We start from the raw sequence: 27,509 nt of genomic DNA, 5'->3' as shown, positions 1-27,509 counted from the left end.
AAAACAGCCCCAAAACTTAAAAAGTCACCACCATATTTAACCGTGGGCATGAGGTACTTTTCCATATGGCTACCTCTCTGTGTGCGCCAAAACCACCTCTGGTGTTTATTGCCAAAAAGCTCTTTTTTGGTTTCATCTGACCATAGAACCCGATACCATTTGAAGTTCCAGTAGTGCCTGACAATCTGAACATGCTTGAGTTTGTTTTTGGATGAAAGTAGAGACTTTTTTCTGGAAACCCTTCCAAATAACTTGTAGTGATGTAGGTGATTTCGGATGATAGTTTTGGAGACTTTCTGGCCCTGAGACACAAATAACATCTGGTGGAAATGGGCATTTTCAATGCTTCTGCTATTTTCTTAATAAAAATAAAAAAGAGAGGAGTATGTGGCTAGTTTTAGATCTGCTCATCTGAACTGTACTCTTCGGACATACAGATTCAAGATGCTGATGCCCAAACTTATCGTTCCACAGATTCAGTTTGAGGACTGTTTTGTGATGAAAGATCTAAAAGGTGCATATTTCCGCATTGAAATATCGCCCAGTCACAGGAAGTTCCTGGGGTTTGCGTTGGAGGCAATGCATACCAAGATCGGGTTCTTCCCTTCAGGCTAGCTTTATCCCCTCACACCTTCACAAAGTGCATGGATGTCAGTCTGGCTCCATTGTGACTCCAGGGGATCTGTGTACTAAACTACCTGGACGACTGGTTAATTCCAGCACGATCAAGGGAACTGGCAGTTCAACATCGAGATGTTGTTCTCGCCCACATAAAGAGCTTGGGGCTCAGGTTCAACCTCAGAAAAGTATGCTTTCTCCAGTGCAGTGGACAACTTTTCTAGAGGTTATAAGTATTCTACTACAATGAGGGTATTTCTCTCCCCAACATGCATAAGGTCAATCCTATTAACACTGAGTAAGATAAAGCTGGATCTTGGCATCCCCTCCAAGGGGCAGCAAGCAGCCAATGTCAGCAGCAGCCAGTGTCATACCATTGGGCCTATTGCACAGGAGACCGTTTCAGTGGTGGCTGAGAAGTTGGGGGTTTCATCCGAAGATGAAACCTCTGAGAGTAATCAGTGTCACGGGGCGATTCCTACATGCTGTGAGAATTTGGAAGTGTCCCCGGTTTCTAGCCTTGGGTCACACTCTATGGGTGTCCCTTATCACAAGACGGTATTGACAGACAACTCCCTCATGGGCTGGGGCGCAGTCTCTGGAGCAGCCCTCATCTGGAATGGCATATAAATAGCCTAGAAATGCGGCCATATTTCTAGTACTGAAATTCTTTCTTCCTCAATGTAGAGATCACCATGTGTTTACAGACAACATAGCGGTGGACTCATATATCAACCACCAGGGAGGATTATGTTCGCGCCCACTGTTCAGGCAGGCGCAACTAGTTCTTTTCTGGGCAGAGGGAAAGTTTTGTCAGTGAGTGCAATGTACATTGTGGGTAACCGGAATGTGGGGGCAGATGTCCTGTTGAGGCCGGGGCTGAGGCCCAGGGATTGGTGGCTCCATCCACAAGTGGTGGAGTCCATATGGCAGAGGTTTGGCCAAGCGGGAGTGGATGTGTTCGCCTCCAAGGAGACAACACACTGCCCGCTGTGATTCGTCCTCACTCCTCCCACACCATTAGGGCTGGACGCCATGGTGCATATGTGGCCGAGGTCACATCTATATGCTTTTCCCCTGATTGGTCTGCTTCCACAAATTCTAGCGAGAGTTCGCCAAGATGGTCTACGTCTGCTGCTAGTAGCACCTTATTAACCAGCTCAAATATGGTTCTCAGAGACAATATCCCTGCTAGACGGCACTCCTTCGGAGATTCTCATCTGCAGGGATCTACTGTCTCAAGCCGGAGGGCTGATTTATCACCCTCAGCCAGAACTATGGAAAGTGTGAGTCTGGCCCCTGAGAAGCACCAGCTCATAGATTCTGGTCTCACAACTGAGGTTGTAGAGACCATGTAGAATGCTAGAATGGCATCCACGCCAAAATTGTATGCGCTCAAGTGGCAACTTGTTGTCTCGTGATGTGAGGAACATCAGCTAGACCAAGTGAACTGCGCAATAGCTACAGACCTGGAGTTCTTACAAGGACGTTTCTCAGCGGGGTTGGCTCCTCCTACAATCAGGCTCTATGTGGCCGCCATTTCGGCCAGCCATGCCCCTATTGATGGAGACTCTGTGAGGCAACATCCTCTAACGTCGAGGGATATGTGTGGTGTCAGGCGGCTGAGGCACATCTGCAGACCATGCATACCTTCCTGGGACCTTTCTGTGGAAGGTCTGTCAGGTGCCACATTTGAGCCCTTAGAGTCAGTCTCTGAGAAGCTTCTGACTCTAAAGGAAGCTCTTCTGCTGGCCCGGACATCTCTCAAGTGAGTAGGAGATCTACAAGCTCTCTGTTGCCCCTTCCTGCCTTGACTTTACCCATGGATTAGCCAAGGCCTCCCTGTATCCTTGGCCAGATTATATTCCTAAAATACCTACATCTATTGCCCAGCCAGTGGTGTTGCAGGCTTTCTGCCCTCCTCTGCTCCTTATACCGGAACAAGAGAAATTGTACCGACTGTGTCTACTAAGGGTTCTCTGTACTAACATACACTGCTCCGGCCAGTGGCATAAGTCAGAGCAGCTGCTGGTCGGCTCTGGCGGTGACAGCAGAGGTGGTTTTGCTGTGTTGAAACAGTGCATCTCTAATTGGATAGTGGAAGCAATCTCTAATGCTTATGAGGCATGTGGTCTTGCTCTGCCTCTGGGCATAAGGGCTCATTCCACTAGGGGGGTCACCTCCTTGAAAGCTTTGTCCAAAGGGGTATCCTTACAGGATTTGTGCTCTTGCAGGGTGGTTTACGCCACACACATTCATTCGATTTTACAGCCTGGATTTACATTTCCTGCCCAGGCTCGAGTGTCTTGCAGTGACCCTCGGGCTTGGATCTTTTTGAACAGGCTGTACCCTCAGTATGACGGAGTGGGTATTCTCATTCCCACAGCGTTCGGCTAACATAATGTGAAGTTCCCTTTGAAAGGGAACGTCTAGGCATGTAACCCTGTTCCCTGAGAAGGGAATGAGATGTTGCCTAGTTTTGTTATACTGGGGCATGCTTGTGAATTGCGTCTTTGCTTCAGATAATAGAGGCGGCCGGCACGGTTTACAGGTGTCATTTATATATTACGTGACGCACTTAACTGCCACATCAACTGATCACAGCAGGCCTATAAATTAGGCATGATTTTACACAAGCTTCAGATACGCAAGGGTGCTCCCCGCAGAGTTCAGCTAACGCAATGTCTCATTCCCTTCTCAGGGAACAGGGTTACATGCGTAACCCAGACTTTTTCTGATAAATGTAACTTCATTATAGACTCACTGAAGGATGATATGGGCACTAGATTGGCAGTAGATAGTGCAAAGTGCAATCGCTGTTCCGGCAGTACCAAGAAGTTCAAAGGACCAGACGGGATTTCTGCGCACCTTTTAAAAACTTGTGCTGAAGAACTCACCCCAGTCTGGTGTCCACTCTTTCGGTGTTCATTGGACTCACATAGAGTCCCTGCACTATGGAAAACATCTGTACTTACCCCAGTCCCAAAGAAGCCACACTCAGCTTAAAACAATGATTATAGACCTGTGGCGTTAACATCAATCATAATGAAATGCTTTGAGAAATATGTTGTGACTTTACTGAAAAATGAGGTAACCCCCAAGTTAGACCCTTGGCAGTTTGCCTATAGATAGCGACGGAGTCCAGATGATGCAGTGGGAATTATCATCCACTTAGCTCTTAAACATTTGGAGGACACTAAGGCATATGCACGCCAACTTTTTATTGATTTTAGTTCAACTTTTAACACTTTGCAGCCATATTTATTATTAGTTAAGTTGATAGAGATGGATGTCAATCCTTTTATTATAAAATGTTTTGTTTTTTTTTTCTAACCAACAGATTCAAACAGGTCAAGCTTAATAAGGCAATTTCCGATATTCAACCTATTAGTACAGGAGCCCCCCCCCCCCCCCCCAAGGGTGTGTGAGCTCCCCAGTTCTCTTCAAATTGTATACAAATGGTTGTGTGATCAAAATCACCTAAACTATATTGTAAAATTTAGTGATGATACTGCTATTCCTAGCTTATTATATAAAGACCAAACTATATCATATTATATTGGTGTTTATATTGAATGTTCACTTACATGGAATGTTCATGTTGAAAGCCTGTGTTCCAGTTTACAACAGAGGATGTACTTTTTGAGAAGGCATAGACTTTATGGTGTCAGTAGTAAGATCATGTTTTTGTTTTTTCAAGCTGTTCTATAGAATGTAATTCGATATAAAACACATGTATGGTACGGTAACCTGCCAGTACAGTTAAAGTCTAAGCTTAAACGTCTTATTTGAACAGACATGAAGAAAAAAGAAAACAAAAGGAAAAAAGAACAACTCTCTCCAGACCTTGTAAGAAAATTAAATGACAAGGGAGGCATACAAGATTCTAAAAGATACAACACACATTCTGAACCTTGAGTTCAAAATCTTATGATCAGGCAGGAGGTTAAGAATGCCAAGCTGTAGACTGAACCAGAGTAAGATTTAATTTATTCCATCTGCAATTAAGATATTAAACAGCACTAAGTAAGAGACCTGACTATAGTGTAAGGCTTTTTAGGGTTTTATGCTTGTGATTATGTGTATGTGTTAAATGATGTAAGTTGTGTTGTGATTTATGTGACGCAGTGGCTTTTTCTGAGCCCAAGACAAATTTATGATAGTGTTTATGCATTTGTGTTAATTGTTGTGAGTTGTGTTATGATTTATGTGATGCAGTGGCTGCTTCTTCTTGAGCCCAAGACAAATTTCCCTTTGGGACAATAAAGTATACCTTACCTGACCTTACTTCAAATATATTTTTCTCATATAAATTTATAGGGTTGCCAATAATTGTTACACACCTATATTTAACAAATTTTTTATTTGATAAACCTGTGTTGTGTTTGCAATTGTTTGATATCCATGAGAGCAGAATATTCTTGTGAATTTTTTTTTTAACAAAAGAACAAAAGGTTAAACAATAAAGACACCTTTTCACAGCCTTCTTTGCTCATATTTACCAAGGGTGCCAATATTAGTGGAGGGCACTGTATATAATATACTGAGTTTGTGTTTTATTTTCTTACACTGGAGACCGCTAATTAATTTTGACCTTGCAATGAATCATATGAATTCAGTTCCAAATATTCCCTCACAATTATAAGCCTTTTATTCCCTCTGTCATTATTTTCGAAGAAATAATTATTTTCATTATTTTCTTCAAAACTATGACTTTTTACTGCAGTCTCATGCCTTACTGTGAGAAATACAGTATCTGCGTAAAAGCCCCTTCATAAGAAAACAAGGACTTCCCCTAAGTGGTCTCTTTCCTCCCTCTACAATGCTACGGAGTTTTCACTTCCGAATGGATATTTTCCAGCAGTGTGGGATTGGAGTCGAAATAAATAAAATCCAACAATGGCTGCTCATTTCACAGAAGCATAATGGCTATGAATTGGGCTATTGAAATGAAACGCCCCCTCTCTCCAGACAGAATGACAATTCTATCAGACCAAAGGCACGCTCTGTCCTTTCAGCACACAAATAAATCCTCTGACCTCGTTCCACAGCCTTATTATCCGGGTGCCTGGCAGACACCCTGCAGTGCCTGTGTACCAACTGTGAGTTCAATTAATGCTGGGGTATAATTGCGTTTCAAAAATAATCTCCTATTTTGAAAAACCGGAATAAGCACCAAAATTCCCTCATGATTTCTTGCTATAAGCACAGTACAACTTTTGAAGGAGTAGACAAAATACATGTCAGAATTACACATTTTGTTGGTGTATGGTATGCACTTAGATTAATAAAGGTTATTAGTTGGTGTAACGTAAGCAATTAGACTAAAATAAGTTATTAGATGTTATTAAGAATGGTTAAAGATGGTGTCACTTTTTACTGTGTATTTCCATAGGTTGTAGTTCTCGCTTGTTGCTAATGCTAAATCTAAAGATTTAGAAGGACATGCCATTGATGTCCTAATGCATCACAGCATCATTACCACTGCATCATCATATGTGTCATGCAACATCATAGCTCCTCGTGAGTACAAGAGTCATTTGACAGACTTGTTATGACATGACCTTGCTCGAAGTTATAACCCAGATGACATTGTGGGGGTAACACTCATCTCATTCAGACCTATTCATCATAATGAAAGTGGAAGCTTGTCAAAACATGCCATTGTGCATGAGTAGGGAAGAAGTGACTAAAAATCCAAAAGTAAAGTTTTTGCCTAATTTTCCTTTTTTGTCTTTGGGCTTAACAAAACCTTGAACAAAAATACCAAATTACTCCAGGGGAGAAATGCTTCCTATCTGGATTAAACAAAGTACCACAGCTTGAGTAGTCCTGGTTTACCCTAACACAAAACATAACAAAGGTATTAGTACAAATAAAACCTTTATACACAAGTTACAACAATTATTAAATTAAATTTTTTAAATTCTAAGAAGCATGCCTGCAGGGTGGTGCTTGATCACACATGACAAATCGCGTGAAATCCCATAAAAAAACGCACATTCTTAAAGGCCACATCTGTAAATTCCTTTACCATGAAAAGAGAGGCGGCCTCTTGCTGCATTCTTTCCTCGACTGTTCTCTGCCACACACTCATACGTGCCTGTGTCCTCCTGCTGGAATCTGGGAATCTCCAGAATAGCATTGGAGTTACTTAGTTTGACCTTACTTGGGAATGGCACATCACTGGTTCTTCTCCAGCTGATTTTAGGAACCGGGCTATGAGGGAGAGAAAGAACAAATTTGGCTAGAATTAAAGTGTTCACAGGAACCTATCTCAAGTGGTTCACATGCTTACATTCCTCATGAAGATTGTGGCTGCTTTTGGAGATTCAGGTTTGAACATATCTGTTTAACACTTGTGACTATTGCGATATTGCTACTTCTTCTCTCAAAGACTGTAATCCCCTGTTCTTTGAAAATGTGCTTTTTATTGCACTAAATGAGCCCCTTTCTTCACAGCTTTGGAGAAGACGCATCCGGCTTGTTTTCTGAATTATTTAAGAGGTAAATCATTTTAGTTAGTGCTCTCTGAAAAGCAGCCATTAACACGAGAAGCCTCCTGTATAAATAAATAAATAAATAAATAAATAAATAAATAAATAAATAAATTCCTCATTGCAGATGGCTAATCGCATTAAGAAAGGACTTAAAGGAATTATCTTGAATTTCAAAGCTCCTGGAGCAGTGTATCAAAAAGGAATAATAGTACATGCTATCCAGACATGGATGTGAGCTCCAGATTAACATTACTAGTAGATAAAACACACACACACAACTCACTTCCCCAGGGCGAAGCACTCTAGTTTTACAGACGATCCTTTTGCAGCAGGCACAGTGTCTGGGAAATGAACTTCTATTTTGGGCTCGTATTCTCCCATTGCACCTGTGATAGGCAAACAACACACAAGCACATACAAACTCTGTCATTCATCAATGATTTATGGCATATGCTCTTTATATTCCTGTATACAAGCAAAATAACAACAAAAGGACAATCACAAAGTGCCAGCACAGTGTGTGCCGGAAAAAATAAAACACAAAAAACAGCCATGAGGTCTATAAAAGATTTCAAGCATTCACTCAGTAAACCAGTATCCATCTCAAATGGAAATGTGGCCTCTGTGTGACATTGTCAAGGCTACATGTTAGCTTCCTAACAAGGCAACAGTTCAGCCTTCAAAGGCCTGGCATTTAGAAAAAAAGCATCTTTCAAGCAACCTTTTTAAAAAACGACCTTTCTTGAAAAGGCATCTTCCTTTAAATCTCAGATTGTATCCCATTCAAAGCCAGCCATCAAATATTGTCTGGTATGTAGACAGATCTTACCATCAGTTCTCAGCACCAGAGGAGTGGGTGAACTGAGCACTTTATCCTTGGTGATGCTGTTGTTGACGACACACGTGTAGTTGCCTACATCGGTTGGTTCCACCTTTGCGATATACAGGTTTCCAGTCTCCTGGGACACAAAGAGCCTGCTGTCTTGCTGGACAAAGTTCGGGTACTCATTGAAGACCCAGGCAAAGCTAAGTTCTGGAAAAAAGACACAAGTGTAAACAATTAGGTCTTAACCTGCTAGTCTGTTCAGGTCCAGAACAACAACAACAAACAACTACTTTGTGTAGAACATTTTGTATATACGATGAAGTTCTGTGTGTATATTTCTACATATAAAAGAAATAGATAGGCACAGAAACATATTGGGTATTTACCAATTGCATATTTTACAACTCTATCATTCACCAGCTTTTAAAAGCTTGGACATACATAGGTCTATTGAGTTTTTAAAAGATTAACACAATTAATCTATAAATCTACATTAAAAGCTATAATGGGAAAAAAGTTTTCCCTAACATTTCTCAGAACTGCTCTGTTGTGCTTCTTGGAGTTGGTTGGACATTTTATTACAACTTTTCCCAGAGCAGAATGACTGGGTTAAGGTCACATGATGGGGCCATTCTATTATAGAGCACCCCAAAAAAGTGTGTAATAATTGCAGAGTAGTGAGCACAACTTGAATATTAAACGACTGACACCTTTAGACAGGCCATTGTTATCTTTGTGTTGGAGACACCCACACAATATCCATGCTTCCCCTTTTGCCTTGGGCAGGCAGGACTCAGTAAACAGACCAGCTCTTCAGAAGGGGACAGGACAAAGGGAGCGAAACAAACTAGATTAAAAGTGCCTCACTGCCATTCTTAGGACACTGGCCTTGGTTTGCTTGGCCTTGTTCACGCCTGGCTGACTCACCTTCTATCATCTCTGAAAAAAGGCAGAGGTGGGAAGGATAGAGAGAACTGTCATGGTGTATTAGTGCATCTGTGTCATCCACAGGAAAAGCGAGGAGAGGAAAAATGAAAATCAAATCCAAAAGCTGGAAATTTAGTTTTTTTGGTGGAAGACATGAGTAGTAGATGCATCAAGGTGTGCGCTTTTCCTGTCGTTAACTCCAGAATTTGACCTAAAAAGGGATTATTCTGATTACTGACAGAAGAGGGCTTGTGAAGAGAGGGCAAAAATAGCCACTGCTGTGATTATCTTCACTGAAAAGTGCTTTACATCACAAAGACTTGAGAAGATCTTTCTGACAAACATATTTAAATAAATGCATAAGTAGGCAGGAACGGACGTGTTTTGAATGGACAGCAAAGGCTCTATTTTTAGTGTGTAAAAACATAAGATCTGCAGACTGAATATTTTGATATCTTTGTGACCTTTAGTGCAGGTGGTTGGTTTTGTGTGAATATATTATAAAGCTCTGTGGTTAAACCGGATAAAGCAATATCAAATCAAATACGTTTTTATATCAGATTTTGAATAGCATCAATAACCATCTGACTGACGGGACTTATATAGTGAACAAATTTTGTTTTTGTTTTTTTTCTGTTTGTCATGTCACGCAAACCAGCAACTCCATTTCCCAGAATGCACCACGAACTACAAACATGGCCGATGACTACAACTTCCAAAGCTACATCTGTCACCACACCTTCTCTTGAAAACTAATCAGACACACCTGTTCCCAATTACAATCTCAATTTCTGCTTAAGAGACTCTCACACACATACAAGTATACATGCAGTTGCATTTTGTCTTTGCTGTTACCAAGCTTTGATACTGTGTTTGTGTATTCCGGTTTTGACTTTGTTTATTCCCTCGACCTTGATTCTCTGCCTTGCCTGTTTGGGACTGTTTGCCTATCGCATAACCCTTGCCTGTTTATGTACTTCGACTATTGCCTGGACTTTTGGATTTGGTATCATTAATCTGTCATACCTGCATTTGCTTCCATCCGGTCCTCATTATATGACACTATCACCACATTTTATGTCAATATTTTAGTAGGAGTATGAGAAATGTGGAGATTCGGATTCAATTGTACATGCTGTAATTTTGCATGGCAACAGTCCAAAATTCAAAATGTACAGATATCAGGCTAATACAGGGATTGAACGATAAAAGAAAATATGCAGATGATCCATGGGGAGTATCGACAGAATGATAGTGTTCACACGTTGGTCACAGGCATAGAACAAAATTTGCCTCTTTCATTGTTTCCAGTTATAAATGCTATACAATGCAGAATTTATGCTATATTATGCAGTTAATTTAAAACATGGACTATATACAATAGTTGAATTCCAACACATGATAAATGTTAAAAAAAATTTTAAAAAATGATCAAGTAAACAAAGTTTATGACAGTACATACTAATTACATCGCTTCACATTACAAACCCACACAAGTTGTTTATAATGAGTTGGAAATGAGTTTGTTATTATTATGTTTTAATCACTACATATAATTAAAATAGAATGAAAACCCCGTGCTTTCATAAACAGCTTTGTTTAGATGATCTGTTTCATGCCATCCTTAAAAGCATAAAAAATATTTTACAGTCTTATATATGTTGGTGTATGTAGAGTTGGTGGATTTATAATGTTTTCAGATGGATTTATATGCTTTTTTAACCAAAATGGGTCCACAAATTCTACTGCATCACCAAGTTTTGAATGTCACACCCTTTTTTGTATGAATCGTAATTCAATTTGTGCTAAAAGTTTTGAACATAACTTTTCAAGAAATTAACAAAAATATACAATGAGAAGGAAGAAAAACAGTGAAAACAGTGAACTCTGAGAGTTCACCAGAGTTTTTGTTTACGTCTTCAATCTTTTCGTTTACGCTCTGCAAGTTTACATTCGCCATTCCGGCACAAATCTCTGGCATAAATGTGGGCTGGCTTAACAGTGATTTGCACTCTTTGGCTAGTGAGCTTTTGGTCAACAATTCCCTGACGTGGAAGTAGACTTCAGTGTGGCGAATTTTGGAGAGCGTTCTTTATGCGGTTCTCTGTATAGTGTTTGTACTTTGTAGTAGGGATGTCACAAAAACCTATATTCGGTATCAACATTCTTATAACGTGACGGTACTTGTTTTTCTGCAGTAACGTAATGTACCGGTTGTAATAAAGGTACCGAGGTTGCAATTCTTCCGGAACTGAAGTGGGCAGCAAATACGTGTGTTTTAGTGTTTTAGTCGGTCCACAATAGGTGAAGAAGAAGAAGAACGCCTACAAGCACACGGGAAACACTACAGAAGATTAGCTTAGCTTAACAAGTTTAGCTCCACCCCGACTCGTCGAGAGGAAAGGTAGCATCGTTGCCGGTGTGCAACCGATGCTATCGTTCATTTCAAACAAAGCAAGGAAACACCTGGAATTTGGTGAAGCACCTGAAAGACGGTCCTATATTATGTTTGTTTGAGGCAGCTGGCATTGTAGCCGTGAAACCAGCTAACGTTATGCTCTATGTAATATTAGCGATAGCCAGTTATTTGTTAACGACGCTAACGCATTGAAGTGTTATAAACTACCTCTTAATGGGCCACCATGCATCTCCATTCAGCCCGTATCCTGTCAGCTAAATGTAGCCTCATGTCACTAATAATTATTCACATGTTCATGCTTTTAATAAATCTTTTTGGTCTGCCACTATATCAGTGAATTTAAACCAATGTTTGCATTCAGAGTATGGGGGGGGGGTGTTTGTGTGTGTGTGCACGTTTAGGAGTGCACCTTAGTACTTGTTATTAGTCATTGTCAGACAGTGTTTGATAACTAAAATACCCCCCCCCCCTTTTTGCCAGTATCAGCCAGAGGAGGATATCCTCCAGGAGTTTTTAATTTATTTAAAAAAAAATATACATATTTCTTTTTTTTTTTTAAACCACACCATGGTATCGAGTATCGTGTACGTTTGGTGGTATTGGTACTGACTACTGGGGGCAGCTGTGGCTCAGGTGGTAGAGCGGGTCGTCCACTAATCGTAAGTTGGCGGTTCGATTCACGGCCCACATGACTCCACATGCCGAAGTGTCCTTGGGTAAGACACTGAACCCCAAGGTGCTCCCGATGGCAAGTTAGCGCCTTGCATGGCAGCTCTGCTACCACTGGTGTGTGTGTGAATGGGTGAATGGGTGAATGAGACACAGTATAAAGCACTTTGGATAAAAGCGCTATATAAGTGCACCATTTACCATTTACTAGATTTTTGTTATCGTGACATCCCTACTTTGTAGTGGAAATTACTTTCCTTCTTAGTCAGTATATTAGTTCTTAATTAATATTTGAGATTTGGGTAGTCTCGTATGACTATTTGTTCGAGAAGAACTCTCAAGAGTGGCACGGAGCATCGCCATTGTTGTCATCATCCTCCTCCTCAGCTGGACACTCGAGCTATAATTACAAATTTTTTGCACCATTCTACCCACATGGTTCATCAATTAACGACCACAAAAAATGCACAAATGCATCAGCATGAAAATAGACATCTAGGAGAATTTTTTATGTTTTTAGTATTGACATTGAACTATGATTTAGAACATGCCCCTTGATATAATAGCGTGTCTGAAAACTGAAAACTCTGAATACTATCAAGTACCTTATTAGCTCTTATGTTATAACTGTCTATATGGATTTCTAGAGATTAATTAGTTGCTTAAAATGCTGTCAGTATTGCATTTAATTCTCCTTTTCAATTTTTATATGATACATTTAAACCATTCTACAGGCTAAAAATGTAAATGACAAACATATCGATTGCTTGCATGGAGCAGAGAATGTGTTCTGCTGAGAAATATATTATTTTCTGATTGGGTTGAGGCTCCAAATCAAAGAGTGTATTTCCATTTACCAACAGATTTGAGTATAATTGAAAAGAAAGGGATTTAAATGAAGCAATAAATGGAGAATAGATATGTGAAGAGAGTGAGAGCTTGGTTTTCAGAAATCTATAGGAGGTCTACAGCTTGCCAGTGCAAATGCTCTGAAAAATATATATACAGACATGCTCTAATATGCATTGCAAAGTGATAACACAATAAGTGACACCAAGCACTACTCTATCTATTTTGTCCTTTGACATGATTATACTACTGTGAGCTTTTGAAATGGTTAAAACATGACCAATCCATTTCATTATATTGTGGTACATCCTGGATTTTTTGTCCTTCAACTAAGCACATGATTAATCACAGACTAATTATCTCTACAAATCCTAATTGCTGTCCGATGAAACAAGTCCCATGTCTTCTAAATTCTGAAGTCTCATCTGTTCCCATAATTGCTGCAATCTCAAATTGAAATGAATGTTTCACACCGCTGATCTGTCATTTCCATTTAGGCTATTAAAACTCCTCTCTAATTACTGATGTCTGAATAACAGTCCCAGTTTTTAAGTTCCATCAGCTGGCCAATAAGATGCTGAACATGTAAAGTAGAACAGCTGTGACTCAGACCTAAGCCGTGATGAAGCGCAGTTAACACATCAAGATGCAAAATAATGGTTATTCGCTTTTCTTTTGTCTTGTTTTGAGCTGAGATTTCAGTCTCTATCCATTATTTTGGCACCTCTGCCACATCCAAGAGTTTTCACTTCCCTAATCTTCACATATTCTTCCCAGGAGACAATCCACACTTGTAATGACGCATTAGCAAACAGCAGTCATATCTATAGTCTATAATAGGCTTTCTGTAATATGAGTTATATGATAGAACATACATGTCCAAGCAATTACAATTTTGCAAAAGTGTGAATATATGTCAATAATCACTCTTACCTCCAGAATGCATCGGGGTTCCACATAACAGAACAACACCTTGACCTTCCCTCACATTCACAGCATTTCTTGGCTGGGTTTTGAAGTTATCTAGATCTATGAAATAATACATAGATATAATATTACACACAGCATTACATATAACATAAAACAGATAGTAAGGTACTGTTTTGTGTTTTGAATAGGAAAATAATTGTACCTTATATCCTGCACAATACAGCCAATGTCTACTGCTACTCTAATCAAACTTCTATATACTAAAATACCATGAATTGCCTTGATCTTGAGATATCTACTGATATTTGCAGATATACTGTACAGTAAGTAATGATTATGACCTCTGCTGTTTTCTCACATCCCTGAAACAGAGCAAGCTGTTATATCAACTGGCATGTTGTAAGTCATAGTTCGCATTGCTGTTGAATTCTTGAATCGGCTATAATTCAAATGAATAATAATTGTTTATAATGATGTACTCATTATTATATGTTATCACTTCTATAGTAATAACTCATTTACAGGGACTCATTCACATTCTACGGCAGACGCTTCACATGACAGCATGCCCCGTCGAGTTTCAATCCTAACCTATTATACTATACTAAACAACAGTGATGCCTGTGATACTATTGGTCAGTTTGGACCTGTTGGACAAGTTAACTATTTGATAAATATATATCCAGATGCTGATTGCTGTTTTTGTGATGTGAAATGGATTTCAGCATATTGCAAGTGTGTCAAAACACCACATGGACTGGGGTATTAGCTCCTGAGGGAGAATGTGACTGAGGGATGGATAAAACAGAGTGAGGCTGGAGACAGCAAATGCAAAGAGCACGATGGCAGCTGTCATTGGTGATGACATATCAGCATTATTATCAAACAAGCCCTAATCTTTAAAATTAAAAACATCATCCCCAGTGTCAACGTGTTTCTGCACCATTCATGCACATCAAATTAACACAAAGAGGAAAAAAAAACTACAGGCAGCTATTCCCCACCTGGCCTGATTAAAAATCCTCATATGTGTTACAAGACCAATAAGCTTGTAAGGATTCAAACAAACAGCTGGGCCTCAAGCTCAGCAAGCCAAACAAAAAAAAAATTGTCAGTGTGACCGATAAGACAAACTGCACAAGGGATGAAGTGGTGAAGAAAACAGGATTCAGTGGGGGTGGTGGATAGAGCTTCACCTAATGAGAGTCCCTGCTGAAAGAAAGAGATGTCCTAGACTGCAACAGAGGAGGAGGTGTAAAAAGGACTTGGTCAGCTCACAATAACAGTGTGAAAGGTTCAGAGTTTGAGATAGTGAGGCTCTAAGGATGATTAACGAGCTCTTGGGTTCGAATCTGTATGGCTTGGCTCATAGATCTGAGAAGAAGCCAGGCAGTTCTATAGCGCCTGTACATGTCCAGGTGCTCTGTAATGAAGAACATTAATATCAGTCCAGACATGAAGGTCAAACAATTTAGCCCAGGTGTTGGAAGCTGGGGCTGTGGGATTCTCTCTGTGTCTTATATTTATTTCATATAAAGCTACGAGGTTGAAGTTGAAACCAGCAAGTTCGACATTTTGATTTAAGCCATTAGCCAACCTTATTAGCCATTTAAGAAGTAATGTGGATTCAAAGTCACTAATGAACCTCAAGCAAAACTGCTTGCTAAGCACAAAATCACTAAAGTGCTATAGCAAACCTTTTAATAAAATAAATATCAGGCACCTTGGAATGACTGGTGATTCATTTGTATATTAAATAAATCACTATGAAAATACTCACATTATCAGAAGGTAATTGAATCTGGCAGAAATAGTGCCCTATTATAGTTGCCACTCCCTCTTCAACTAACCAGTGATCAATAAAGGAAATAAATGTCAAGCAGCTCCTTTTAACCAATCCCCAGAAGTGAGATTCATTATACTACCCATGAGGATAGTGGGAGCCTAAGGGGAGAGTAAGATGCTCTCTTTGGCCAGAGATCTAATCAATAACAAGGCAGAATGATGTGCAGAGGGCAGAGGAACCTTACTATTCAAAAGGAATAAGGCCAGAGAAGGTTGATTCTTATCTCTTTAACCCTTGAAGGTCAGGTGAAGCATTACTAAAACAGTTATTTTATGAAGTTGCATCAGTCCATCCATCCAGCCATCCATCCATCTTCTATACCGCTTATCCTTTCTGAATATTATACTATATTCTATTCTGAATATTCGTATACCTGGGGAAAAATGTGTGTAATCACGTGATACCACTGGTGTCATGCCAGTGAATTCAAATAGATACATGTCACCACTCATTCCCATTGTGTTATTGTCGAACCAAAAGGTGAACTCACTGAAAAAGGCCATCTTGTTTGCATGTATGCAATAGAATCTGTTCAGTAGAGATAGGAGATGGGGCAGTCTATTCAGTGTGTCGTTATGGGTACACCCATTTTCATGCTGGTAGTGCATATACTGTTGTAGCTGAATTTAACTTAGACTTTTTGAAGAGCCCTGCATTAAAAACTATTCAGTTCCAAACAATTGATAAAGATACCATATGCCCCTTGTCCATTTAATTAGGAATGTCTGTACATCTGCTAATACATGCAATTATCCAATCAGCCAATCATGTGGCAGCAGTGCAATGCATAAAATCATGCAGAAACAGGTCAAGAGCTTCAGTTAATGTTCAAATCAGCAATCAGACAGGGAAATGTCACCTGCTCTTTTTCCAATCTTCAACTGTCCTGTTTTGAATCGCTTGTGCCCACTATACCATCATATTCCTGTTCTTGGAAACAAGGAGTTGAAAATGATGTAGTCTTCTGTGGCTGTTGCCCATCCAACTCAAGGTTTAACATGTTGTGAGCAGTGCTTAATTTATCTTAATCTACATTCCCAGAACATTAAGAGGGTAGTGATCTGGGAAGTCAGGACGCATGCGAAAGGCCCCAACCTTATAGACACATAAAAGTGCTTCTAGATACTAACATAGCCATCAATATTCAGTGCTGAAAAGTAGGCCACATTGGTACACTGGTACAGTGACGTAATTCGTTTATAGCAGTAAGTATTCTCAGTAAAAACGGAAACATTTATGGATTGCATGTTCTATCAGGTTTTCAAAACAGAACCGTGGGCCTACTGTGCGGTCACCTCAGTTAACTACAAAGCACATTTACCCTAAGCACTTCAAAAACAAAGCTATGTTTCATACAGTCGGCCTTCTTACAATAAACTAACATTAACAGCACAACATAAGGAAAAACATCTTACCTAACACAAAATATTCCACAAAGCTGCCATGTCAGTGTCCTCCTACTCTTCCCTGTGTCATGTTTTGCTTTGAGTGTGTGTGTGGTGGTCTGTGTCCCTTACGTATCCATGAGCACACAAGTGGCTCAGGATTAAACTTTGTTAAACAGTGGGCCCACGATGGTAATGAGATGGTGGGGATGAGAAGGGATGCATGCTGCGAGCTACAACTGAGATTCCTTTTGGAGAAACCCCGCTCTCACTCCACTCAAGATTAGTATGATATTCACGGTAGCCAACAACTGTTTCAGTCCTTATGGTACTTTTTGTGTGTTTGAGTCCCTGTACTCCCTAAAAGCCAGAATGACTGTACATGGGCTGTTAACTCCATTTAATTCCATTTAAGTCAATCTCACTTTCAAATCCATATGCAGGTTCACAACATTTAGCCTCCTTGTAAGTGGTCCTAAAAACCCTGGATGTGGTCAGTATTTGTTCAACTTTCTTTCTGAGCGCTCTCTGGCATTTCACAATCAGTACGTTTACATGGACAACAATAATCCGATATGAACCCGATTAAGACGATACTCTGATTAAGAAACTAGCATGTAAACAGCGATTATTGATGACCTTAATCTGATTAAAGTCACACTTGAAGTAAACACAAATGGAATTAAGACGTGTGGAGTACTCCTGTATTAGTCTGATTATCGAGGTGTATTACAGACATGTACACACTTTAATCACACTATTAACGTCGTGTGAGGGTTTTCACCACATTTTGCGACAGGACACGATCACACACGGCAGTGCTCAACCGTTTTACGGCAAACAAGAGAGCACGGCTGCGTCCCAAACCGTGTACTTACTATATAGTAGGAGAAATACATGTATATAGTAGGAGAAATACATGTATCTCAGCTACTATATAGTATGTAAGTACGCAATTTGGGACGCAGCCCACAGCTTCAAGCAGTCATCTATTTGTACGTACAGCATGACAAATAATTAACCGCACTTGAAGTGTTCGTAAAAATTTAAAATAAAAACACCCAAAAGTGTATACGGTACCATAACAAAGACCAACTGTATGTTGATACGTGAAATTCTGGAGGGAACGTCAGACGGCGTGGAGTGGTGACATAATCTAACCATTCTCCTCTGACCTGTTTCATCAGCAAAGCGTTTCCGGCCTCAGAACTGCTGCTCTTTCTTTTTTCTTCTTTTCACACAATTCTGTGTAAATTCTAGAGATTGTTGTGCATGAAAATTAGATACTTCTGCAGGTGTTCCTAATAAACAAGGTGTTTCTAATAAACATGGTAAGCTAATATTCAGCTAAAATAAAAACTGATATATATGGTTCAAAGCAAGTTTCAGGTTTTAAAAAAAACGGAAAGTTATTAAGTAGGAGTTTTAAGGCTGCGCTTAAAAGAATCATAAAAATGGCAGAATCTTAGCCTGTGCAGTTAAGTTAAACTTTTAAAGATACAGCTTAATACTATCATCATGGATGATATATACTATAAATGTAACAGAAACATGCCTGTGCAGCCATGATTCATGACCACCTGTTAGCTATAAATCAGCTTAACCTTTATTATCAAATCCTTTATCAATTAAATAACTTCTATAAAAGTTTTTAATTCATCATAAACGTATCTTATACCCCATGCCCCTGGGATAGGCTCCAGGTTCCCCACGACCCTGTGGGATAAGCAGTACAGAAAATAAATGGATGGATGGATGTATCATATAAAATATATTTTTTTAACAAAGGAAATTTTAATGTTACAAGCACTCTTAGGACTAACAGAAAAAACTGCTAAAAATACTTTTCAAACTTCCGTAAAACCTGATGATTCATGATGGATCAAATCCATCAGAGTGTCATCTGAGCACATGCTTCATTGAAAGGGATAAGACTCAAGGAAAATCTGACCTTTAACAGTAACAGGAGTTAACATGGTCAAAATAATACATTTGCTTACATTTAAATAGTGACAAAGAAATAGTGCACATATATTGAATGTTTAAGGTGAACATTTCCTTTCCTTGTTTTAAATTTTTCAGAATTCTAAAATGTTCTATTAATTTTTCCAATTTAAAATAGGAAAAAAAATCCCAGACTTTCAGTGTAGTCTCAGACTTTTAGAACCCACTGTATATAAGGCAAAATGTATCTAAAAAAATATGCAATGTATAGTCATCACCTTTGCATATCCATCTACATTTTGCCATGCCTACAGTATAGGAAACACCATCCTTGACGCACAGCAACATGAGTCTATAGTATAGTGTTCGAAGACTTGCTTAAAGATGGAAACTCCATGAATAATGAGAATCAGCGATGGAGTCTGTATCCAATCAAACACTTCTCTGCTACTGTCAGCTGGTTGCATCTGACATCCAGTTCAATTTCACTTTGTTCAGTTGAGAAATCTCATTTGCTGCCTTACAAATCTGAAGAGCGTCGAGAGATGAGCAAGGGGTAGCCACAAAAACTCCTTGTTCAAATAAATGCAAACAAGCACATATCCACAAACACAGAATCGGGTAAAATGCTTCATTTACACCGTGCATTAACATGCATTTTCGGTGATCCAATCATGATCAGATAGCATTTAACCGCATTAAAGTAAATTTAAACGCACACAGTAGGGGTTGTGATTGGATTGTAATTGGATCAGCCAGACCTACTGTGGAGGCAGTCTAGTTCAGCTTATTCTGGTGTGAGGGGGATCTATACAACATTTAATGAGTTAATGTCATCTCTTACCACAGAATTATCTCTGTCCATTCAATTCTTGCTCTCTTGATAGCTGGCTGACTTCCAACACTTTACCTAGCTAACTATCTTATTTGAGGGAATGCAATGTGTGAAGGGAATACGATGTGTCTCTCTGTTGCCGACAGGGAACCGCTTCTGTTCCTTTCAGGGTATTCAACACAAAGAGGAGGAGCGTCTTCCCACAGGCCATTCGGGCCCTCAACCAAGACAACACTAAGGACTAGAGCCTGGACTTGTTTACACAACACCCACACCTCCTACATTCCTTTAAAAAAAAATCTTCTATTCATTCATCTTCAGTAACCATTTCATCCTGTATTGCCCTGCATTTAGACATATTTATCATATATGTGGGCAATTTCAATACAAATACCTCAGCTTAATGTTGCACAGCATTATATTGCACAAATAATTGCACATTTTTGCACTTTATCCCAATTATAGTCACACTGTTGCTGCCAAACATCTTAATATCCTTATATTTTTCATCCTTTAAAAAAATACTTTTCTTTTTATAACTTTATACAAGTAAATTCTGGTCGATTCTATATTATACCACAGCACTGTTAAATTCTCGATTCTGATTGGCTGACAGACATTCTGAGGTGTGCAATTATTTTTCAGTAGTTCCAGTAAAGTAGTTCCAGTCAGGTCTTGACCACAGTACAGTTCCAAATCACTTCGTCAATTTAACTGAAATAACAGAAAAGTTAACCTACTGTCCACCACAGCACACAGTGCTAACAACAAACACAATGACAGAAATATTTTTCCAGAAATATGAAAGGAATGACTGACAACAGGCTGTTGAATTACTAGAAAAATAATGCACATCAGAGGTGGTAATGTGGCCACGAAGCGAAGCGGAGGCTTGAGCCATTGACATGCAGTTATTAGAGAGAGAGAAAAAGCAAGAAAAATGAAAGAGGGTGCAAGAGAGCACGTGTGATTGCAGTAATGGGACAGAAAAGCCAGTGAACAAATATCAATATTTATTTACTTATTCATTGTATTTTCTGCAATAATAAAAAACTAAAAACCCTGTGAACAAGTAGGCAAATTGATATTTATTTGTTTATTCGATTTTTATATTATCGACATGAAACGAAAAAAACAACATTTGTGAACTCTCTGCATATCATTGGCTCAAGCCTCCATTACTAGCTCTAATATTTCATTTTGGAATTAGCAATAAAGGCTTGAGTTGGGATGTGTAATAAATTTGTTCCACACACAAGAACATTTTAAGGACAAATACCTGACAAATGTCTTGAAATAAAACATCTGAACAATGTCTTGAGGTGTTGTAACTGTGGTATAAGCGGAATGATTGACTCCAGTCCGTTGAATTATTAGAAAATAATGCACACCCAAGGTGTAACGGCATTACCATCTCAGGGTGTACATTATTTTCTAATAATTCAATGGCCCGTGGTCAATAATTCTTACTTATGTCACGGACAGATGTAAAAGGCATTTCACTACACATCGTGCTGTGTATGGTTGTGTGTGTGACAAACAGGAGTTTATTTTGAATTTGAATATTTTCACATTGTGTGGAAGAAGGAATATCTGATGAGTATACAGATGCTTAAAAGAATCAAATACTATGTGAACATCAGATTGCTCATAAATTAATTAAATTATGAGAAAATGGTTTTTGATTTAACCAGATACTAAAGCAAAAATTTATGAATCTGGGAAATCAAAGCAATGTAGCATTTTAGTTGTTTGGAATATACTTGGATGAAATTGAAATGTCTTTAAAGAAATTGGACTGTCATATACTGTATGACCAACAGTTGTAACTGAATCAAACTACTGAATGTGTTTACAGTTAAAAAAAAAAAAAAAAAGTGTTGTCATCGATTTAGTAAACAAGAATGGATATTTGCACTTCTGTTGGTGAAGAATAACAAATACTGAAAAATGCAATTATCTATTAAGTTTTATAAATCAAAAAGATGGCACTCTAAGGTTCTATCTGATATTTTTTGTGAGTTTAAAATATTGAGACAAATGTTTGACCTTCAACAAGGTCATAACTTATTTTGTCCTTAGGATAATTCGAGACAAACTATCTTTCTTGCCTTGGGGTATTTCTGGGCCAACCACTGCCTCATATCGCTAACCTGACCCAGTCATACAGGTTTCTCCTTCACAACATCCAGAGGATCTGGCCTCTTATGTACACAGGGGCCACACATACTTATTCAGTTCTTTGTCATCTCGAGACTGGATGGCTACAACTCACTCTTGGCAGGTGTTTGTGTTTCTTGTAGCTCCCCGTATCAGAGTTAAAACATTGATGCTTGCATACAAAGCAAAAAAAGAAATCAGTGCTCACCTACATTAAAGCATTTATCACACTGCACCACATTCCCTTCGAAACACTAGCACTGCTCAACTGGACCCACCCTCCCGCAAGATACAAGGAAGACATGCATCAAAACTCTTCTCTGTCCTTGCAACCACTTGGTGGAATAAGCTTCCTGTGGCTGTATGAACTGCTGAGTCATTAGCTGTCTTTAAGTGAAGACAAAAGAGTCTTCACCAAGCACTTGAATTAACACTTTAGCTTGATGGTATTCTTAGTCCCTGACCTAGTAAGCGAGCATGAGGATATGTTTTTGATGGAGACTAAGAAGCACTAAAAGTTGCTCTGTAAGGGTGTCTCCTAAATGCTATAAATCTAAATGTGTGCTGTATTGACCCATGTCATGCACACTTTCAGGGCACTTGAACATCAGTATTTTTGGACTACTAAGTAGTGTATACAAAGCTATAATCACATTTGGCTTATATGTTTGCAAATGCTATTCCTTTGCAAGAGCTTGCAAGAACAAAGGGAAATGTATATTATCCCCTGGAATAGTGGAAAGTAAATCCTTTTTAAACGAAAAACCCTTTGTCAAAAGGATGCTGAGTCAAGTGAAGAGCTTAGAATTGCAGAATTAGATCCACTGAACTTACATGCAAACTGTACGGTGGCTCTGTGACTCAGGATAATTCCTCGGGCATTGGCAGCAGAGCACTGGTAAACGCCTGCATCTTGGTCTCGATCCAGTGTGTTGATAATCAGGTTCCCTCCAGACACATGACGCCTTTCGTCACCGTCGAGATCAATGAGTGTCCCATTCAGAGACCATCTGCGGAAATGCAAACACAATCAGCTCTCACATCTCGGGAGAATTGCACTCATGAGCATTAATCAAACACATCGATCTGATCAGCTCACCTTCATTATGCTACCAGAGCTTTGCATGAATCAAAGCTTATGTACATAACATGGAGTTTGTTGTGTACCACTCCATAATAGGTGTTACAAAAACATTAGAAAGTGGTAAAGAAAGCATACCAATGACCATTATAAGTAATGCACCAATGGTTTTAGAATCTGAATGGTAAAGACTAGCTTGGTTTATCCAACTGCTTATTTCAATGCAAGGCTGAATACTGAAACATATAACAGAATATTTGAAGATCCAAAAGACCTTGATGGCATGCTCTGTTTTCAACTTTTAAAATTGAAATAAACGTTCATAGGGCCTCCAGGATTCAGGTTTCATGTAACTACTAATTAATTTGTAGTATTTACTGAGTAACTTGATTAAAGGATTTCAAATTATATATATATATATATATATATATATATATATATATATATATATATATATATATAAAGTCACTCATTTAATGGTAATAAATGTATTTGAACAACTCACATTACAGTTATTTGTTAGTAGACATATATTTTTTTATTTGAAAAACGCCTGCACTAGTTGGCAAGTGTCATATCACAGCAAACCAGTGACTACATTTCCCATCCTGCACTCCGGCCTACAATCATGGCCGCAATGGACCGCAATTCCCAGAACACTCGCCTTCATTCTAATCACGCACACCTGTTTCCAATTCACAGCACTATCACAACCACAGTTTAAAAGGACTTCCTATGCATTCACTCTTTGTGAAGTATACACTCAGTTGCCATCTGTCTCTGTTGTTTACCAACCCTTGATTTCGTGTCTGTTTATTCTGGAGTTTTGACTTTATGTTTATGATTCATCTCTTTGCCTTGCCCTGTTTGCCTGATCGCCTGACCTCTGCCTGCTCATGATTATTGTCTTCTGCTTTATCCTTTGGACGTGTTGTTTTTTGATTAAACTGCCATACCTGCACTTGCTTCTGTCTCAGCCTCCATTATATGACAGAATACATTGCCCTAACATGGAAGCAGCAGGAGAGCAAGGAGATGTTCACGGCAGCTTATATAGGGATGTCCGGCCAACCAAGCTCTCCTCGCGCCTGTCTGACGACATGGCCAACCAAGCTCTCCTCACGCCTGAGTCTGATGACACAGCCAACCCAGCTCTCCTCGCGCCTGAGACTGACTACACAGCCAACCAAGCTCTCCTCTCGCCTGAGACTGACGACACAGCCAACCAAGCTCTCCTGGCGCCTGAGACTGACGACACGGCCAACCAAGCTCTCCTCGCGCCTGAGTCTGACAACACGGCCAACCAAGCTCTCCTCGCGCCTGAGTCTGACGACGCGGCCAACCAAGCTCTCCTCGCGCCTGAGTCTGACGACACGGCCAACCAAGTTTCTCCACCTCCCATTGCAGCCATGAGCTTGGCTTTGCTTCCCTACTCTGCCTTGGATGCCGCTACGCCAGGGATCTAACACTCCACGTCGCTCCACTTTCCTATGCCCCTGAGGACATCGCTCCACCTCCGTGATCCACTGAGGAAGTCGCTCCACACTCAAGAAAGGCCGACGAGATGGCCCACCATGTCAAGCCCCCAATCTAAAGCTGACGATACAACTTCCCAAACCTGTGTCTCGCCTAATGACCCCGGCGAACCAGCCCCAGCCTCATGTCTGCGCCTAAGCTCCTTGAGGAACCTTCTACTTGTTGGACAATGCCTGCATTGGAACCTGAGGGGCTGTGTGAACATTTTGCCCCGAGGGCCAGGACCACCGGGGGAGAGAGTGCATTTTGGTGCATTTTAGCACCCTGGGGTGGGGGTGTTCCGTCATATCACAGCAAATCAGTGACTACATTTCCCATCCTGCACTGCGGCCTACAAACATGGCCGCCAGGGACCGCAATTGCCAGAACACTAATTCACAGCACTATCACAACCACAGTTTAAAAGGACTTCCTATGCATTCACTCTTTGCAAAGTATACACTCAGTTGCCATTTATCTCTGTTGTTTATCAAGCCTTGATTTCGTGTCTGTTTATTCTGGAGTTTTGACTTTGCTCACGTTTACGACTTCATCTCTTCATCTGCCTTGCCCTGTTTGTGCTGTTTGCCTGATCGCCTGACCTCTGCCTGCTCATGATTATTGTCTTCTGCCTTATCCTTTGGACGTGTTGTTGATTAAACTGCCATACCTGCACTTGCTTCCATCTCAGCCTCCATTAGTTTTCAATATTTTAAATGTTGTTATACCACAACATTGTTGGTTTGATAGTAGTGTTGGTTGTAATTCAAATCACAGATTCAAACAATTTAACAATACTAGACAAATAATAAACATGCTGTTATTTAACAAATAAAAATTAATAATCACTTACATGGTGAATCTTTCTGGAAGGAGAAGTTTATTTAACATTTATGGAATGAGTCTCCGGTGTCAGTGCATTGGAACAGTTAGAGATAAATGTGTTCCTTTCAATTTTGTCTGCCACAGGTGAGTCTTCAGGACAGAGACTTTTTGTGGTTTCTCTGTAACATGACAAGTTGAATCACACCTTGAAAGGAAATTCTCTTATATCATGTACTCTCTTATATTATGAACTGCTATCAAATACCTATGATGAATGTAATCATTTAATTATCTTGTTTTCATTTAATTACCTCTTTAAATAAGCTGATGAACTGCTATCCTTGATGATATTATTATGTATTTCCATGTCAACATGACACAGGACTTATTTTGTATTATGACTATGTGCTGTGTGTTATGTTTAAATCTGTCTGACACCTGGACCAGTAGAAACCGTCCACGCACTTCTTCTTATCAATGTGTATAAATACTCTTAGTTTGCATGAATAAACTCAGATGTCTATTTGAGCATGCATGTGTCCATCCGTGTGTGTTCACTTAGGCTCCCCAAATCGAAACACTCTGAGGCAAATCACACTTTCTAGCTCATAGCCGCACAGAACTAAAAGTTAATAGAAGTAACTGTAGAACAGGCTGGAAGGCATGACGGAAGATCTGACAGGCATAATCTGAGATTCCTGGGATACATGGAAATCTAACACACCTCTTCGCCATTTATTACATTGATTAATTATTCCTTATGTGTTTAAACTTTAAGCATGAAATCAAAACATACTGTATATGCCAATATCAACTGACTTGTTTTACATAGTGATAGTGGCTTAGTGCTACTGTCTGAAAGATTTTTGGGCTACAATAGCAAAGCCTAGCCATGCAACATTATTTGGGACTAGAATACACTGAAGGATGAGTGAATAATTCTTTCATCCTGGAAGGAAAAACCTCAAAGAATGTTCCACCAGATAAGGAATACTTTCCAGAGAGTATAGGAACATGCTGTGTCAAAAAAACACGCAAAGCTACACAAGGCTACACTTGCAAGGAACGCTGCACAAGCTCTGTTGGCTAAAAACCCAGGGGCATGGATTTTCGGGTACACTACATTTGCCGATCCTACAAGATTGCCCAATATGATGCTAGAATAGTCTGGTTTGCTAATAAAGTACTGTGGAAACCTGTTCAAATCTGAGGCTTGAGTGCTATAGGTGAGAAAAAGACCTTAAAACTAACATGAAAAATATGATAAAAAAATAATAAGGTTCAAGAGGGTGTTGAAGGATCAAGACATACCACTTACTTCACCTGAGAAATTGTAGGAATTATGAAAGTAGTTATGATTATCTGGAATTGATCAATCACATACTGATTTTGAGATTACTGAGAACTCCAGACACGTTTACAGAAACATCACACAGATGAAAATAAAACACTGGAATTCATGCAGTGTCTAGAGGATAATAATTTGATACGAACTGACATTGATTTTGACAGGCATCAGGCTGTGGGCATAACAAAAAAAATTCCTGATTGAAGCTGTGAATGTAGTTCCTCTGTAGATAGCAGCACCATGCTGTCAGAAAATCTCTAGTGACTGACGAGGGCCTTCCATTCTGGCATTAGGTATTCCTTTAAACACTGCTTGTCCAGAAGGTAAACTGAGTAATTATACAGAGCTCAATAATAGTTGACAATAATCAATGGCTTTAGATGCATGGGTCATGGCCATTAAAAATTCTCAAATACTGAAGAGAAATCCTCAAGTACGCCAAAGATAATGCTAAACCACAACAAATGTACTTCACTCAAAAGAATCCTGAGTGCTAATAACTAATTTCTTTAGAACAAGAAATGACAAGATTGGATTTTAGTCTTGGGCTGTTGAGAATGTATGACATGCTGATTGCAGGAAAAAAAATAAATGAAAGGAGGAAAAATCAATATTGTTCTTTTGCTATAGAAATCTAATGAGCAAGGAAGCAGAAGCAGAGCTTCTTTATTATACAAAGCAGTTATGACTGTCCCTGGATGGCTCTGACAGACAACAAAAGCAATGCTGTCTCTGTGTCTCATCCTGAAGCTCATCTTATTATTTCATTTTTCCACAGTGCATGCTGTGGAATCCGTTTTCGACTGATGTTTGCATTTGCTTTTAATAATGC

General features: G+C 39.5%; 1 protein-coding gene across 5 annotated transcripts in view; it reads right to left on the bottom strand.

The window, feature by feature from the left end:
- cntn3b (contactin 3b) overlaps window positions 1-27,509 on the bottom strand; it is an 86,347-nt gene that overhangs the window by 33,438 nt on the left and 25,400 nt on the right. For all 5 annotated transcript variants that reach the window (XM_053636001.1, XM_053636002.1, XM_053635999.1 and 2 more), the window contains 5 exons: window positions 22,743-22,918; window positions 13,742-13,837; window positions 7,948-8,151; window positions 7,402-7,504; window positions 6,653-6,837 (listed from right to left, as the gene is read on the bottom strand). In XM_053636001.1, coding sequence (XP_053491976.1) covers window positions 6,653-6,837; window positions 7,402-7,504; window positions 7,948-8,151; window positions 13,742-13,837; window positions 22,743-22,918 — 764 coding nt within the window. The remainder of the gene's footprint in view (window positions 1-6,652; window positions 6,838-7,401; window positions 7,505-7,947; window positions 8,152-13,741; window positions 13,838-22,742; window positions 22,919-27,509) is intronic.

Source organism: Ictalurus furcatus, chromosome 11, assembly GCF_023375685.1.
Source record: "Ictalurus furcatus strain D&B chromosome 11, Billie_1.0, whole genome shotgun sequence".
NCBI classification, from domain to species: Eukaryota; Metazoa; Chordata; class Actinopteri; order Siluriformes; family Ictaluridae; genus Ictalurus; species Ictalurus furcatus.
Note: the sequence above shows the minus strand (reverse complement) of the source record. Positions and strands in the feature narration are given on the sequence as shown.